This window comes from Mus musculus, chromosome 14 (assembly GCF_000001635.26).
Source record: "Mus musculus strain C57BL/6J chromosome 14, GRCm38.p6 C57BL/6J".
NCBI classification, from domain to species: domain Eukaryota; kingdom Metazoa; phylum Chordata; class Mammalia; order Rodentia; family Muridae; genus Mus; species Mus musculus.
Genome location: NC_000080.6, coordinates 34251771 through 34270549, shown reverse-complemented (window position 1 = coordinate 34270549; position 18779 = coordinate 34251771). Strand labels below are relative to the sequence as shown.

Sequence of the window (18779 nt, the reverse complement as noted above, 5' to 3'; positions counted from 1 at the left end):
CAGCCAGCTTACTTACCTAAGCAGAAAACTTGAGATTCAGTGAGAGACACTGTCTCAAAAAAATAAGGGAAGAGCAGTAGAGGATACTCAGTGTCTTTCTCTGGCTTGTTAATGTGATTTTACGCATGCGCGCGCGCGCGCACACACACACACACACACACACACACACACACACACACACACACACACACACACACACAGGAGTGTGTGAAAGTTCAGCCACTACAGGAAGCTAGGAGAGAATCTAGATCTCATGGAGTTGTATTGGTAAATGTCAAGGAAATCAGTAATACGGTCATTTATTGTATGTGAGGACTGGGAGAAGATACTGAAGATTTAGAGGGAAGAGATATAAAAGTTATTTCAAAAGGAATTATGTATGTGGGATCAGGATTGCCAGGAATTAATGGTAATGAATTTAAAACAAGACCACTTTTCAGCCTCCAGCCAGAGCCCAGTTTGTAGTCAGAGTAAGTAATGTTTCAATCTGTTTGATTCTTTACCAGTCAATAGGATCGATTTACTTACACCAGGTGCCATAGTTAATGGAGAAACAGTTTAAATGATGAGTTTATTTTTATGTGTTTATATATTCCATGAACAACTCTTTGAGTTTGATCTTGAGTGCCATAGGAAAAAGAAAAAAAGAAAGAAGAGAGGGAGGGAGGGGGAGAGGAAGAAATGAATGAACGAACGAATGAGGCAGGGAGGAATAAGAAAAAGGAAAAATTGTTTGTATTATAGAAAGATAGAGCTGGGCATAGTAGTATATCCTTGTAAACCCAGCCTTTGGGAGGTGGAGAGAAGGGCAGGATTCTAGGACATCTTGGATGTGTAGTAAGCTCAGGGCCAGCCTTGACTCATAAGATACCCCCCAATAAAGAAAAAAATGAAAACTATAGAAACAGTGATTTTCAATTATTACACTGAAGTGCTTGTACATTTTACAGAGAGCCTCACTTAACAAACAAACAAACAAACAAACAAACAAATCCCATGTTCTTTCCTTTTAGTTTGAGCCTTGTATGTTGGTTTTGAAATTGAGTTCAGAGGAGGAGAGAATCTATGGCTATTTAAAGGTAATATAATACAGTAATAAATCATGCCTATTCTTTAAAACTAAATTATTCTTTACATGGGGCAGGACTTACAGCATGGGAAATGAACATTGATCTAAAGATGTGCTGGTTTCATGCTTACTTTGTTTCTCTGAGTATTTTAAAATTAAAATTAAGTTTTAAATGTATTATCTTTATTATGTGAGTGTGTGCTATATGTGGTAGTGTGGGCCGTGGTGTGCCGTGGCGTGTGTAGAGGTCAGAGGGTGACTTTGAGAATCACTCCTCTCCTTCTACCCTGGTTTCAGAACTGAACTCAGGTTGTCTGTCAAGCGCCATTTCCCACTGAGTCACCTCGCTGTCCCTTTTCTCAGCCTTTAACTGAAGACTTTCTTGTGACTAATTTGATTTTCTTATAGTTTCTTATTTATTAATTTTATAGTTGAATAACCAACCTGCATGTTTGTGATCAGTAGTTTGTTTTTTAGCAGATATGAGAATATACTAATATATTAATTTTGAAATTTTATTTTTATCAGAAATTATGAGTCAAGGATCACAAGTTCACATTTTTTTGGGTGCTCCAGTTGCTCCACTGAAAACGACAGTATCACAGGGAACAGCTTCCTTAATGTCCACTGCCAACGCCTGGGAAAAAGTCCGACTCTTCTATAAACAGCATTCCTTGTATCTGAAGGCTGGAGATCAGGAGTTTAAAAATCTGGAAGACTGTCAAGTCCCCAAAGGTCTTGGCCCTCCAGGCCTTCTTAGTGGTGACGTTTTGACGACTTCTGTGAGGAGGTCTGCTCAGGTGGATGAGGACTTTAAACATTCTGCTTCCGAAGCACAGAGTGTGAAATCCCAGGTTAACCTGAGTGATATGACTAGTGGACAAATGTGTGGGCTTGGGGACGGAGTTCAGCATTTACCCGAAGAAGAAAAAGATCAAAAGCTTCAATGTAAAAATAAGAAAATTACAGATGAGCAGTCTAAAAATCAGTCAGATCCCTGCGTTCGGAACTTCCAAAGAGATTTGTTTGCGTTAGACCTTAAGTGTGCAGCGAAACTGGATCTGGGCTGTTGTACTGAACAGATGAGTACAGGGACAAAGCCAGAGCCGACAGGACATCGTGAAAGACAGAGTCAGGAGAGCTTCTCTGACACACGGTGTGAGCCACAGTCCGAGGGAGCAGTCAGGAAGGCCTCAGACCAGAGACTGTCTGCTGAAGCTGAATTTCTCAGCGTACTGACCTCCAGCCAACGGGCTTTTCTAGCTCAAGGGAATGATAAAGGTCAGGACTGTATAAATAAGAGCACTGTAAATATGGAGGCAGAACCAACAGGAAGTCAGGGAGTCAGACGAACTGAAGGGGATTTTAGTAAGCCTGGTGGAGATTTCGAAGAAGAATCTGAAAATGAGCAAAGCCAAGTGTATTCCCTGGAACTTTTTAGTCCTGTTTGTCCTGAATCAGAAAGCAGTCACAGTCACATAAACCCTGGAAAAAATCTTGAAAACACAAGCTCTCAAGAACTTTTCAGTAATGAAGAAAACCTGCCACCAAATGAGTTGTGTAGCTCCCATCCAAGTACCGCTAACAGGAGCTGGAGCTGTAAAGATGATTCCCACCATTCTAAAGCTCTTTCTGAAGTCCATCAGGTGTCCAAGAAGCCAAGGATGGATTCTAATATAAGAGAGGCAGCCAAAGCAGTGCCCCAGAGGGTCATGTCTGAATTAAAGGACAGTAAAAAAATATCATTAATAAAAAATTGTGATTCTAAAAATCAGAAGTATAACTGCTTAGTCATGGTGCTAACCCCATGTCATGTAAAGGAAATAACTATAAAATCTGGACCAAATTCTGGTTCTAAAGTGCCATTAGCAACGATTGTAGTTATTGATCAGTCAGAAATTAAGAAGAGGGTTGTTCTGTGGAGGACTGCAGCATTTGGGGCACTTACAGTGTTTCTTGGCGATATAATTTTACTTACAGGTAAGACCATTGAGGTATAGTGATAGCCTGTTTTATAAAGCTGTGTCTTCTGGTTATGATTTCCTTTGCCACTTATCTTCCCTGGGTGTGACTGACCTGCTGTAGCATGTGTGTTGTGCTTCCTCGGGCTTTAGGACCCCTCTTTGTTCTGTGATGCCTTCTCATCCATTTTCTCCTCTAAGAAGCCTGCCTTGGTTGGTTGTAATCATCCATCGTGTGTCAGTTGAAGTTCTATCACTGGGCTCCTTTATGCTGCCTTACAGCTGTGTTTGTGTCTGATTAACTCTCTTACTTTACTAGCAGTGTTATTAGGAAAGGGCAACATTTCTGCTACTTCACTCCAGTACATTAAACTATTCCTGAAGGAACGGACTCAAGATGCTGATGTTTAGTTTGTTGCTATTTTACTCAGCTGAGGACGGCCTTGCAGTCTTGTTTTTTTTTTTTTTTTTTCTTTCTCTCTTTCAGTTTTTTCTTTTTTTTTTTGGTTTTTTGAGACAGGGTTTCTCTGTGTAGCCCTGGCTGTCCTGGAACTCACTCTGTAGACCAGGCTGGCCTCGAACTCAGAAATATGCCTGCCTCTGCCTCCCAAGTGCTGGGATTAAAGGCATGCGCCATTACGCCCAGCGGTATGTGTTTTAAGACAGGATCCTAGTATGTGGGGGAAATCAGTTCTGCTTCAGCCTCCCTTTGCTGTGATTTATATACATGTCCCACCACACTGGACTAAAATCTTTAATATTTTTTTACTTGTTCTTAGTTAATTTAGAATCAATACAGTAGCATGGCTCAGGCCTGTAATCCCAGCACTTAAGAGGCAGGGCCAAGAGGTTCTGGAGTTGAAGGCTAGCATCAGCTATAAAGAAGTTTGAGGCTAGCTTAGCTACACGAGACCCTGTCTCATGCAAACAAAATATAATATAAAACCAATACAGTGTTAGTAAAGCTAGAAGAAGTTAGTTAATCTTACTAACTTAGCTAAGAAAGGATGTGATGGAGCTAGGCTTTGTTAGCCTCAGCTGAGAAAATGAAAATTGCGGTTCATACAATATCAAGTTGTTTGCAGGGAGCTGATTCCTTTAATTAATGTGTCTTGGAGCGTTCTCTTTGGATTGTTAGGAACAATCTTTATGGAACGTAAATGCAAGATTATAACAAACAGACTTAACAAAGCACTTTTTATATGTTGTTCTATTATTGTTGGAGAGTTAGTTTATCTAACTCATACTCTGACTTAGTACTTTCAGAATTCCTCTTTGCTTGTAATATGGCTTCCCAACTATAGATCTATTTATAAGATGAGAACATACTGTAAGTACTGTTTCTTTGGCAAATACTACCTCACTGTAAATAAAAATAAAAGTTCTGGTTTTCTTGTCATATTAACCCATTTAATGTGAACTTATTCCCCAGAGCTAAGACTATTTTTGGAGTATCAAAGAAGTTTCCCAACAGTAAAGAGGTGAATCGACCCGTACTGTAGTCACTTTTAGTTAAGGACATTCTACCTCAAGATCATTCACCATGATTGAAACAAAACAAATAACCCTCCCCAAACAACAAAAACCCCAAACCAACCAACCGACCAGACAAACATAAACAAGAAAAGAAAAGAAAATGTCTAGTTTGTTTGTGATCTTCTTGGAGGCCTTTTCTAGGCACATAGAAACAGTCCTGCTACCTCTCTGGTTTTTCCTAACATCCCTAATGTTGTTTACAACTAGGTAAGATCAAGTGACTGCTGGAATCTATTTACCCATTTTTCTACTATAAGACAATTAAATTACTTTTATGAATGCCTTTAAAAAGGTATCTTTGTTGGCGCTGTATTATTTCTTTAAAAAAACAAAAAACAAATATCGAAGTCTGTGTGTAGTGGCACATGCCTTTAATCCCAGCACTCAGGAGATAGAAGCAGGTTGATTCCTGTGTGAGTTCTGGATCTTCAGAGTGAGTTCCAGGACAGCCAGAGCTACAGCCAGAGATACACCCTGTCTCAAAAACAAAAAACAAAACAAATACTCTCCCCCAAACAACAAAAACCCCAAACCAGACAAACAAAGAAAAGAAAACATCTAGTTTGTTGTTTTCTTCTTGTGGAACAAATGGGAAATTTGTGAGGGAAAAAAAGCTATACTTTTATATTGTCATATCTTTAGCAGTGAATTATATTCACATAGAAATTTATGAGTGACATCCATTTTTAATTGATAGCATTCAACTGTGCACTATTATATTTCTACCTTTAATAGCTCATTTTACCTACTTATAGAGATCTCAGAGCTGAGATTTCTGTGTAAGAGGTAAGCTGTAGAACATGTTCTATTTAGAGCATGGTAGACTTAGCAGCAGAAGGTGTTAGAAGTTTGAATTGTCTCTGAGTATTCAGTACTAGAGTTAAAAAGAAGAGGGCCTAGGACTTAACCTTGGAGAGTCCTAGTATTTAGATGGAAGTAAAGGAGCTAAAAGCTGGACCATAGAAGTGAATGGATAAAAGAACCAGGAGGCAAGGCCTGGGCCACCATTTTGCCTTTCCCTATCACCCAGTGTCTCATGAGTCCAACATAGAGTTTAAAGTTTTCTTGAAATTTCTCAGATATTCTTGTCTTCTGGACAGCAGGTATTCTGAGCATCACATCGTGAGAAGTCTGGTGTTTTGTTTTGTTTTTTGATGTTGTTGGGGAACTGAACCCAGGGCCTCACACATTAGGAGTCACATGCCCTTTTAATGACAGTTTTTGAAAGCTGTGCTAGCTCTTTCTGGTTAGATAGTAGGGAGCCACTGAATATTAGAGTTAACTAATATACTACTCGTAATACTTTTACACAACAATTGTATCTTACCCATGAGTTGTTTGAAAAGTTTATACATGTATACAGTATATTTCTATCATAACTTCTTTCCAACCCCTCCAGAACTCCCACCCCAGTTTTTTTAACCTGTTGGGTATGTTAATTCCCACTAAATGTTTTTTTCTCTATAGCTTTTTCTTTTCCTTTTTTTCTTTTTATTTATTTATTCTATTTATGTGAGTACACTGTAGCTGTCTTCAGACACACCAGAAGAGGGCATCAGATCCCATTACAGATGGTTGTGAGCAACCATGTGGTTGCTGGGAATTGAACTCAGGACCTCTGAAAGAGCAAACAGTGCTCTTTACCACGAGCCATCTCTCTAGCCCCCAGCTTTTTCTTTTCCATTTGATGTTTCTTAACTCTAAAGTGTTTCACTTTTTTTTTTTAAGATTTATTTTTTATTATATGTAAGTACACTGTAACTGTCTTCAGACACTCTAGAAGAGGGCATCAGATCTCATTACAGATGGTTGTGAGCCACAATGTGGTTGCTGGGATTTGAACTTAGAACCTTTGGAAGAACAGTCAGTGCTCTTAACCACTGAGCCATTCTCTCCAGCCCCCGTATTTCACTTTCACCATCTACAAAATATGATTAGCATGCTGCTTAGGGAAAAAATAATAGGATAAATTTAAAGACTGCCATATATGCATGTATATTCGTAGTACAAGGGGCTGACACACTATAATTACTGTTTGAGGCAACACTGCTTTGGAATTGCTAATCTGCCCCCCCCCCCATTTTTTCCCCTCAGTAACAAAATTGCCTTTATTACAAATTTTTGCAAACTAGAAAAATCCAAAGATCTATTTCAATTACTTTCTAAACCAAACCACTCCTAATTCTATTTACATTATTTCTCAGCCCAGCCTTGAGGCTTCTAAAGTTCTAAGAATACTTTGACTCGTTCTCGCTTCTTTGGGTAATTTAAGTCATTCACATGAAGCCAAACATCACACATCCTATATAATTTAAAGGTTAGCAGGTTAGAAGATTCTCCAGCACCAGGAAGTTTCATCTTGAAAAACAAACAAAAGACAGCTTTCACATCTGCTGTGTGGCATCATTAATAGCAAAGACAGTGCACAATTTAAACTCACTGTCTTAATTCTTCCCGATTTTAGCATTCTCAGAAGGATCCCAACTTTGATAATGGCAGAAAGTGCAGAGACATCTGAATGGCTCACTGTCCTCTTTATACTCATTTCTTTCAAGCTTTTTCTCTCTCTGCTCAATCCGAACAAATCCTCTCATCCTTGCTATAGGATCTTGCAGCACCGACAACAATGTGTGGACCCTTCTGGGAAAGGCTTTGAACCTCCCTCAATTCTTTCACTTCTGTTCTCCCCAGGTCTGCTCTCAATCCGGTGACCTGGGGTGAACCTGGGTTAGCGTTTTCATGACCTCTACTAGTGTTTCTGCTTGTAGGACTTCTGAGTCATTGGATGCATCCTCTTCATCTTTCCTCTGAGGAGTGTCTGGGTCCTCAACTGGGCCGACTTTCTCTGATGGCTCCTCCATGGCGATGGGCAGAAGCCTCAAAAACTTGCTCTGAACAAGATTGCGTAGTCTTTGAAAAGACCTAGACCCAACTAGCAGAGGCGAAGTGAGTCGCCGCCTCTAATCTTAATACTGCTTAGTAGCAGTGCACTTGTCTAGCATGGCTATAACGCTAAGTTATATCTGTTAAAAGCCCATGTCTTTGAGCATCCATACATCCATTTATTTTTCCCCCTTTTATTTTTTGAGGCAGTCTTACTCTAGAGCCTAAGTTGGCCTCAAACTCATGGCAGCTGTCCTGCTTCTGCTTCCTGAGTAATGGATTACAGGAATACACCATGCCTGGTGAAACCATTTAGTTTCATTGTCACCCTAAGAACTTAGGGTCACACCATGATAGGCAAATATCTACTATTAAGTTACATCCCTAGCCCATCATTCTTTGATTTGTAGTAATACTTGAACATGGTATTTGGTATATCTGACAGAAGAATAATACATCCTCCAACGTGAAATGAAAGCGTTTGGGAGCCAGGTGTGGTGGCGCACGCCTTTAATCCCAGCACTCGGGAGGCAGAGGCAGGCAGATTTCTGAGTTCGAAAAGTGAGTTCCAGGACAGCCAGGGCTATACAGAGAAACCCTGTCTCGAAAAAAACAAAAAGAAAAGAAAAGAAAAGAAAAGAAAAGAAAAGAAAAGAAAAGCGTTTGGCAATACAGCTGGTCATTGAAGCACACATGTGCTTGATCCTAGCACTCAGGAGGCAGAGGCAGGTAAATCTCCGAGTTCAAGACCAGTCTGGTCTATATAGTAAGTTACAGGACAGTCAGAGCAACATAGTGAGACCATGTCTCATATATATATATATATATATACACACACACACATACACACACACACACACATATATATATATATACATATAGTGAACATGTAATAATGTGATAGTTTGAATATTATATATCTAAAATCTATCCATGATGTAACTTGTTTTCACAGTGAAATCCTCGTTGGTAAGTATTTTTGTCAACTCATACAAGGTAGAGTCATTAGAGAAGAGGGAAACTCAGTTGAGAAAATGCCCCCATCTGATTGGCCTGTAGATAAACCTGGGAGGACTTTTTCTTGATTGATGATTGACATGGTAGGGCCCAGGCTGTTGTGGGTGCCACCTGAGCAGGTGGTCCTGGATTGTAAAGCATTGGAGAGGAAGCTCCAGAGAGCAAGCCATTATGCAGCATTCCTCCATGGTTTCTGCTTCAGTTCCTGCTCCCAGGTTTCTGCACTGAGTTTCTGCCCTGACTTTCCTCAGTGAAAAACTGGGAACCGCAAGATGAAATAAACCCTTCCTCTAGGTGGCTTTTAGTCTTGGTCTTCATCACAGCAATGGGAACCAAATGCAAGACAACACCTCAGTAAGACATACTAAGTCATGTAGCAGAGCATTGCAAGCAGGAGCAACATGTCTGGAGTTGCCTGCACCTCCACACTTACCCTCCACGAGCAGTGAGCATCAGGCTTCGCGTTCTTCAGCAGTTGGATGCACCGCACTGTAGCTCATCGGTGTCTGAGTCAGACAGGCACTGCAGAATATGCTGGAATCCAGACATCTTGCCTCTGTAGTTCAGCTCTTGTCTTTTTCTTTTGTTCTTCTTTAGCTTTAATAATCAATCCCTGGACCAGATTTGCAAAATTTTCCAGGATTGTAGAATAGCGCACCACTATTGGCAAGGAATAGAAGATGAATAAAAAGTTGACATTTCTACAGAGTGCGTTCCAGGATAGCTACGGCTATACAGAGAAACCCTGTCTCGAAACAAACAAACAAACAAACAAAGTTGACATTCTCTAAACAGAACAACAGGTCACATTTAGAAATTGGTTGCCAAGTATATTCCAAAGCACAATGCACTGAAAGATCCAAAAAGACTGAGAAAAGTTGTAACTCAAACCCACCATGCAGTAGCTCTTTAGTGAGTGAGACAAGAATCAGTATTTAGGCCTCCTGTAAGTCCAACCCCCAAATAACTAGGAAAGAGGACCCTAGCATTATTTTTCTGACAAAATTTCTTACTAACTTTGAGCTTTCTAAGGAAAAATGTGTTGTATACTTTGCTTGCATTGCTTGTGAGTGAGCAATCATCCACATGCTTTTCGTCTTAGACAAATCCAGTGCTGACCCACTCTTGATAATCTGGCTCCAGCTTCCAGAAGACTAATGACTGTGATATTTGGTAGTACTACTCAATGCAGTGTTTGAGTGATGCTTATCATCATCATAGAACTAAAACATTAAAAGCAATGTACTTGAATGTATAATGTGTATAGGCTCCTTACATCAATCGGGTTACTTTAGTCTGACCCATCATATCGACATTTGGTCTTTTTGCTGAGATAGACCACAATGATGTATGCCCAAACTGAGTGGCCCAATAAACATACCTATTATAGATTCTCAAATCTATCAATGAAGAATCTCTACCATATTTTACTTTTGGTACAGCCATGGATAAATTATCTTATCTTGTGGCCCAATGCAATAGTGCTGAATTCAGGTCTTCTCCATGTCCAGCACCTTTTGAAACTGCATAAGCCAATTGTTATTGATGGTAGCCCAATGGAAGAGTGTAGTTCTTTTTTTTCCTTTGGTTGCCATGTGTATAACTTGTTGTCACAAATTCTCAGTAGTGTTCATCTAGTGTTCATATTTTCTAGGCTTCACTATGTTCATGTGCTGTAAGTTCCACCCAAGTAGTTCTTCATATTCATGATTTTAATGGGTTGGGTTTGATTTCCTCTGGATAGAAAAGGGGGGTGCTTCAGTATTTCACTAGTGCTGGTATGATATCATTCCTATGCTGCATGTTGGGAAAAAGTAGTGGGGTTTGGGGTGGGAAAGGCAAGCTTAGCTGAAAGCAATGTGAATGTGGCTTCCTCCTCTTGCCCTAGACTAGGTGAAGCCTGGCTTGCTCATGCCTCAGAAGGCTAAGGTCTAGGGTCAGAAATTAAACTTGCGGGCTGGTGAGATGGCTCAGCGGGTAAGAGCACCCGACTGCTCTTTCGAAGGTCCAGAGTTCAAATCCCAGCAACCACATGGTGGCTCACAACCATCCCTAACGAGATCTGACTCCCTCTTCTGGAGTGTCTGAAGACAGCTACAGTGTACTTACATATAATAAATAAATAAAAAAAAAAGTAAAAAAAAAAAAAAAAAAGAAATTAAACTTGCTGTTTTATCGTTTTGAGCCTTTGGGTGGGTCTTTCAGCCTAACAACTTTAGTTGCCTGGTATGTGAGATGTGTGCATCATGTCTTGCTATGATTGGTTACTATTGCTACTATGTGTTTAACAAGTTAACCACAGTCTAAAGGAGTTTATGGTGTGACCAGATTTCATTTTGTTTTGTTTTTAGACGTTGTTCTTTATGAGGATCAGTGGATTGGTGAGACAGTACTCCAATCAACATTTACAAGTCAGTTACTAAATCTTGGAAGTTATTCATATGTCCAGCCTGAAAAATGTAAGACATATTTTGAATATGCTGAACTTAGGATGTTTTAATTTTTGACTTTTTGGCCTTAGGATAGTACAAAACCAGTATGAACATACTTTGGATTTTGATCTTTTCTGCATTTGTGATGCTCCCAGTGGCAGCGATCCATGGCTTGCAGTCAGCATCTGGTTATAAGGTGAATCACTGAGATGTCACACTGTGCTGTGTTGCTAAGTGGGGACAGATGGTAGGTTAGGTATATTTAACACATTTTTGTTGTATCTTTAGTTTTTTGTGGGGTTACTGTAATGTTACCTCATTGTAAATCCACTGTAAGTCTGCAGACAAATATGTTAGGAAAGATTTGAGTACAAAAAGTTTTTTTCTAAACAGCTATTTTCATTTGTAAGCTGAAACTGGAACTCATTTGTTTTATTTTATATTTTGCAATATTAGTATTGAAACCAGGGCCCCACCCAGTGCTATTTTTCAAAAATATTGAAAATAGAACTTAAAAGGATGGCTGTGGTAGGGCTACACAGGGGCTCCTAGCCCCCAGGTGGCAGCAGCAGTGTGCCTAGAAGAGAAAAGAGGGAGAAAAAAAAATGAACTTGTATATTATAAATCACATAAAGTATTGTTGCAGTAAATCTACTCCCAAATATGCCCCAGCATGAAAACAGGACACAGTTAATATGATTACATGCTGTGCGCCTACCACTACACTGCCATCTTGCACATCTTATGAGACCCCTAAGAACTTGCCGTTTCTCCAGGCTTCTGCTCCGCTTTTCTTCAGCTTCCTCCTCCTCTGTGTCATCTCCCTCTTCCATTTTCTCCTTCCTTTTCCTCCCTTCTGCTCCACCTTCCCTTTTATCTGCCCAGTCATCAGCTCTCCTTTATTTTACAAATTAAGGTGGGAAGCAGGTTTACAGGAAATCACCTGAGTGCTGACTCATTCCTTGTTCTCAGTCCCTCACTGGAGAACGGAATTAACACCAAATATAATTAGCCCCACAACACACTGGCTGAAGGACATTTGAGTTATTTCTCTTTTGAGGTTTTTAAGAGTATAGATTTAAAAAAATTTTTATTAGATATTTTCTTCATTTACATTTGAAATGCTATCCTGAAAGTCCCCTCTACATTCCCCCCACCCTGCTCCCCAACCCACCCACTCCCTCTTTCTGGCCCTGGCATTCCCCTGTACTGGGGCAAGAGTATAGATTTTTGTGTGAACATAAATGTTCAGATCTTTGGCACAGATTTCTAGGGTGCATTCCAAATACATAAATTGTTTTATAAGAAATTACCAGCCGGGGCATGGTGGTGCACACCTTTAATCCCAGCACTCTGGAGGCAGAGGCAGATGGACCTCTGATTTGGATGCCATCCTGGTCTACAGAGCAAGTTTCAGGATAGCCAGGCTACACAGAGCAACCATATCTCAGTACAAACAAACAAACCAACAAACCAACCACACACACACACACCACCACCACCACCACCACCACCACCACCACCACCACCACCACCACCACCAAAAAGAAATGACTAAGCTGTTTTCCATCTGGCTATACTATTTTAAAGACTTTGCATAGGCTGGAGTGTAGCAGCTGATAGAGGACCTGCCTACTCTATGCAAGGCTTTGTGTTTGATCTTTAGCACCTCAAAATACACAAATAAGTAACTGAATAAATAAATAAACCATGTGGAGTATCACATGCTTGAAATCATAGCTACTTGGGAAGCTGATATAGAATATTATAGAGGCCAGCTTAGGCAATGACACTTAACAAAAATTGGAGACGCTGGGTTGGTCCCTAACACTTCAAAGTAAGTAAAAGAAATAGACCTTCTTAGTAGGAATACATTACAGCTTTAATGGCATATTTTAGAATACCTGTAAGAAAAATTGTGTGAGGTGTCTGTTCCACAGTAGAGTGGCTGTAATAAAGCTAGAGTTAAGTATTTGAAATGTTTTCACCATAAAGAAACAAAAATTTATATGGAGAGAGATGTATCTAACTTGTTTTAAAGGTTTTATGATATATTTATTTTTTGAAGCATTACATGGCATCACATTAATTTCTATAATTTTTATGTTTATCAAAAATAGATTTTAGTAAATGAATACAATCAAGCTGTGCTGTGGCAGTACACTGGCTTATAGCATGTGCATCACCATGGATTTGATGCTCGACACCACAGAAATAAGTAATATAGGACTCATACCAACAATACCTTTCACTCACTTTTACTGTCATCCTAGTTTTAAAAAGCTCAGTCCATTCTAAGAGATGTTCTGAGTAATAAATTCTAAGAAACTCCCTGAGAAGTCATTTCCCTAATGGCACAAGACAATTCTAATATACAAAATGTAATTAAAGAGACAGAAGTTCTAATTGGTGTCCTTAGTAGCTTAGGTCTGTATGTAAACAAGGTCACGTAGAGCATGCTGTATCTTCAGACACATTAATTCTTCCCTGCTTACTCTTACCAAGCATCCTTGGTTCTTTCCTCTGGCTTATTGGTGCATGGCTCTTTTTCTTCACTCCAAACAATTCCCTCAAGTATCTTTTGTAGAGCTGCCTCAGTGCTCATTAATTCCTTTTAGCCTGCCTTTATTATGGGAAGTTTTTCTTCCTTCTTCCATTACAACATATATCTGTGCAAATAGAAATGCATCATTTTCTTTTAAAGTTTTTTTTTTTTGAAGTTTTTGTTGAGAAATCTGCAATTATTTCAATGGGCTCATCTTTATATGTGACTTGGTACTTTTTTCTTGCTGCTTTCAATATATTTATGTTGTTCCATATATCAGTAATTTAATTATAATATGATGAGGGAAGTTCTTTGCTGATCTTGTCTGTTTAATGTTCTAAATGCCTCTTGTGTTTGGACTGACATCTTTTCCTGTAATTGAGCGATTTTTTTCTACTATTTTGTTGAAAATATTTTCTATGCCTTTAGAATGAAAGCTTTCTTTTCCAGTGCCCATGAATCTTAGGTTTGGTCTTTTTAAAGTCCCAGATGGCCTGAGAGGGCCATTCCTGCCTTCTTATTAATGAACCTTTGTCTTCTTTGGAATATTCAAATTTTTCCTCTTTGCCTTTAAGCCTATTTGGTCCTCTATTTGATCTTCTCTGCTGGTGAGACTTACACTGAATTTTAACTTACTGTGTTTTCATTTCTGGTATTTCAGTTTGTTTTTCCTCAGAAGTTCTCAGTAGTTTTGTTTATGGGATTCCTCTTTTCTAACTAGTATGAGGTTCCTTAGTTCATTCAGTTCTCTCTTTGTCTCCCTGTCTCTGTCTCTGTCTCTGTCTCTGACTCTCTCTCTCATTTGTGTTGTTTTGGGATTCATTCAGGAATTTTCTTCTACTTTCTAAGCATACTTACTTACTCTTGACTTCTTTGGGATTTCATCTGGTTTACTCTCACTAGAGGCTATTACTTAAGGATTGGTGATTTTTGGAGGAGTTATGCTGCATTGTTTTATATATATATAAATTCTGTTTTGCATTGGGATTTATGCATCTGGGTTTATTTTATTTCTTGGCTTTGTTGTTGTTTTTATTTGTTGTGTCTTTCAAAGGGAGTGCTTTCAATGTTCAAGTGGAGCCTGGCTATATGTGGCTGAGGTGTCAGTGGGCAGGCCATTGTGGATTTGGTCACAGGTCCTGCTTATCCCTCCTGTGATCCTTCTGGGGTTAGGGTATGCATGCTGTTCTTGCCTAGGCTAGAACAATTGCTAGAATTTTTGCTAGGTTGAGGTTTGTCTCAGATCCTGGTTCTGTCAGTAGGTAGTCCTTCACAGGTAAGACTGTAAATGCTGGTTATACCTCTGGGTAGTCATTTGGGAGTCCTGTTGAGAAGGTGATCCCATTATTGGGCTGTTATTTCTGTTGTTTGGATGTTTCTTGAAACCTCTGACTATGTTACTCTGCAGGTTCTGTCTGTGGCTGGAGTCCTTTCATTGAGTCACACAGTTTGTTTGACTTCTTTTCTTTCTTTCTTTCTTTTTTTCTTTCCTTCCTTCCTTCCTTCTTCCTTTTTTTTTTTTTTTTTTTTTGGAGAAAGGTCAGAGTCAATTATTAATTTCTCAGAGATTCTTTTTTTTTTTTTTTTAGATTTATTTATTGATTATATGTAAGTACACTGTAGCTGTCTTCAGACATTCCAGAAGAAGGAGTCAGATCTCGTTACGGATGGTTGTGAGCCACCATGTGGTTGCTGGGATTTTGAACTCTGGACCTTCTGAAGAGCAGTCGGTGCTCTTACCCACTGAGCCATCTCACCAGCCCTCAACATACCTTCTTAATAAAAGCCCTAGAGGTAGTTTCTGTCCTTATCACTGAGGTGCATTTCTTGTATGCAGCAAAATGCTGGGTCTTGATTACATATCCAGTCTGTTAGTCTATGTCTTTTTATTGGGGAGTTGAGTCCATTGATATTAAGAGATAATAAGGAAAAGTGATTGTTATTTTCTGTTATTTTTGTTGTTAGAGCTGGAATTATGTTTGTGTGTCTATCTTCTTTTAGGTTTGTTGAAAGATTACTTTCTTGCTTTTTCTAGGGTGTTGTTTCCCTCCTTGTGTTGGTGTTTTCCATCTATTATCTTTTGTAGGGCTGGATTTATGGAAAGATATTGTATAAATTTGGTTTTGTCATGGAATATTTTGTTTTCTCTGTCTATGGTAATTGAGAGTTTTGCTGGGTATAGTAGTGTGGGCTGGCATTTGTGTTCTCTTAGGGTCTGTATGACTTCTGCCCAGGATCTTCTAGCTTTCATCCTCTCTGGTGAGAAGCCAGGTGTAATTCTGATAGGTCTGCCTTTATATGTTACTTGACCTTTCCCCTTACTGCTTTTTAAAATTTTATATTTATTTATTTATTTATTAAACAATTTTTTATTGGATATTTTCTTCATTTACATTTTAAATGCTATCCCGAAAGTCCCCTATACCCTCCCCCCGCCCTGCTTCCCAGCCCACTCACTTCTGCTTCCTAGCTCTGGCCTTCCCCTGTACTGGGGCATATAATCTTTGCAAGACCAAGGACCTCTCCTCCCAATGATGGCCCAGGGGGTACTGGTTAGTTCATATTGCTGTCCCTCCTATAGAGTTACAGACCCCTTCAGCTCCTTGGATACTTTCTCTATCTCCTCCATTGGAGGCCCTGTGTTCCATCCAATAGATGACCCCTTACTGCTTTTAATATTCTTTCTTTGTTTAGTGCATTTGATATTTTGACTATTATGTGATGGAAGGAATTTCTTTTCTGGTCCAGTCTATTTGGAATTCTGTAGATTTCTTGTATATTCATGGGTTCTCTTCTTTAGGTTAGGGAAGTTTTCTTCTATAATTTTGTTGAAGATATTTACTGGCCCTTTAAATTGGGAATCTTTACTCTCTTCTATACCTATTATCTTTAGGTTGGTCTTCTCATTGTGTCCTGGATTTCCAGCATGTTTTGGGTTAGGAAGCTTTTTGCCTTTTGCCTTTTGCATTTTTTTTTTTTTGTTTTACTTTTGTGTCAATGTTTTCAATGTTTGTATCTTCTGCCCCTGAGAATCTCTCTTCTATCTCTTGTATTCTGTTGGTGATGCTTACATCTATGACTCCTGATCTCTTTCCTAGGTTTTCTAACTCCAGGGCTGTCTCCCTTTGTAATTTCTTTATTGTTTCTATTTCCATTTTTAGATCTTGGATGGTTTTGTTCATTTCCTTTGCCTGTTTGATTATGTTTTCCTGTAATTCTTAAAGGGATTTTGTGTTTCCTCTTTAATAGCTTCTAGCTCTTTACCTGCGTCCTCCTGTATTTCTTTAAGGGAGTTATTTATGTCCTTCTAAAGTCCTCTATCACCATCATGAGAAGTGATTTTAGATCTGAATTTTGCTTTTCCGGTGTGATGGTGTATCCAGGACTTGCTATGGTGGGAGAATTGGGTTCTGATGATGTCAAGTAACCTTGGTTTCAGTTGCTTTTGTTTTTACACTTGCCATCTGGTTATTGCTAGTGCTACCTGCCCTCACTATATCTGACTGGAGCCTGTCCTTCCTGTGATCCTGGTTGTGTCAGAACTCCTCAGAATCCAGCTGTTTCTGTGATCCTGTGATCCTGGGCGTGTCAGAGCTCCTGGAGTCAAGTTGCCTCTGGGACCCTGAGATCCTTGTGTGACCAAGCCCCTGGGATCCTGTTATACTGTGCTCCTGGGATTAGAGCTTCCTCTGGGTGTTGTGGGACTGGCTGCAGAGTTTGGGCCCAAGTCTGCTCAGGGCTCTGTCCCAGACTGAAAGGAACCGGTGCCACCAGTCGGGCGGGGTTCCTGCTTCCCTGGATCCCACTGGTCCCAGTTACTCCTGGTAGTAATGGGACAGATGTATCCTCCTCACCTTTGATACTGTATGCAATTTTTCTTTTTCTTTTCTTTTCTTCTTTTTTTTTAAGACTTTCATTTTCTATGTATGAATGTTTTGTCTGCACAACACATATGTGATCTTCCCATAGAGGCCAGAAAAGGGCATAGGATTCCCTGAAACTGGAGTTAGACTGCTGTGAGCTGCCATGAGGGTGCTAGAATTGAATATGTGTCCTCTGAAAAAGCATCCAGTTCTCTTAACCACTGAGCCCTCTCTCCAGTCTGAGCAGGGAAGTTTAAATATCATGCTTTTCCCCTTAATTGGAAGTATTCTCCTGGCCAGGATTCAGAATCTACTCCCATGACATTTGCTCCGATAGGTGCTATCCAACTCTCTCCACTTTATTCCAAGGAGATTCTAGCCAACTGTTTTCTAGGTAGTTCCTTTTCTGTCTCTATTTTCAGGACATGTTTCTCCCTTTCCATGACTGTCACCCCCCCCCCCCCCCCCCGCCACTTCTATCCCTCCTGACCATTTATGGTTCTAGGGATAAAGCCCAGTACCACCCAAGTGGTAGGTAAACAATTTACCGAGAGTCAACTCTGTCCTCAGTTTACATTCCACGCTGAGTGTTTGTTGCCGGCTGTCTCTAGGTCAATCATTAACTCTTTCTGTGTTGAGATTGTGGTGATGTAGTTTTTCTCTGTCTCATTAGCACCTGGTATAGTGCCTGTCATGTAGCAGACGATCCTCTGATGAGTGAGTAAATACTTAGGTGTTGGTGTAGCAGATGGAGTGGATGCAGATGATCATGTTAATGAGGGGAAGAACAACCAAATTTGGCCATAAGTCTGTCATATATATGAACATATCTTCCTATCCTTCAGAAAAATTTGAATTTGATCAGCAAATTTCACCAATCCATTCTCTTAAACATTTATTTATTTATTTATTTATTTATTTATTTATTTATTTAGTGGGGGTGGGGTACCTGTGTGGAATTCAGAAGACAACTTGTGGGAGTTAGTTCTGTCCCACGAGTTAGAACTCAACTCACCAGGTTTTCTAGAAAATTCCTTTAGCTGCTGAGTATCTTGTGGGTTCAGTCAATGCTTATAAATATGTTTATTTTATTGTATATAAAGTTGTAAAGTTTGTCTCAACAATTTAAAACAGGGTCTGGAAAATTGACTCAGTGGCTAAGAGTATATTTTGCACAGAGGCTCTGGGTGTGAGTCCCAGCACCTGTTGGTAGCTCACAACTATCTATAAATCCAGTATCTGACACACTGTGAGTACCAAGAACACATGTGGTACATAGTAAAACATCATATACATAAAATCATCCAAAAAATTCAAATAGGAAGATAAAATCATTTAAATAGTATTATAATTGAATAATTGAGTGGCTGTTCTTATAATGAAAAGAAATGTTACTATGTAACAGGTGCTAAAGTGAGGATTAGGGGAGGAAGAATCTTGAGTGTGTGTGGTTGCTATGCTGTGTGGAATGTG

At 39.5% G+C, this 18779-nt stretch overlaps 1 protein-coding gene and 1 pseudogene across 13 annotated transcripts in view; one reads left to right on the top strand and one right to left on the bottom strand.

The window, feature by feature from the left end:
• The window catches only part of Shld2 (shieldin complex subunit 2), a 73704-nt gene that overhangs the window by 40102 nt on the left and 14823 nt on the right, over positions 1-18779 (top strand). For 5 of the 13 annotated variants that reach the window (XR_001781163.2, NM_001360074.1, XM_011245216.3 and 2 more), the window contains 2 exons: positions 1598-3049; positions 10818-10925. The exons of 1 other annotated variant lie outside the window; for it this stretch is intronic. Coding sequence is in view for 8 of the 12 variants with exons in the window: in NM_001360074.1 (NP_001347003.1) it covers positions 1603-3049; positions 10818-10925 (1555 nt within the window). In the remaining 4 variants the exon portion in view is untranslated. Of the gene's footprint in view, positions 1-1013; positions 1080-1597; positions 3050-10817; positions 10926-17921; positions 18024-18711 lie in introns of those variants that run through there. 7 more of the 13 variants (NR_153399.1, NM_029389.3, XM_006519646.4 and 4 more) reach the window with 5 other exon arrangements.
• Positions 8867-10218, bottom strand: Gm18813 (predicted gene, 18813; annotated as a pseudogene).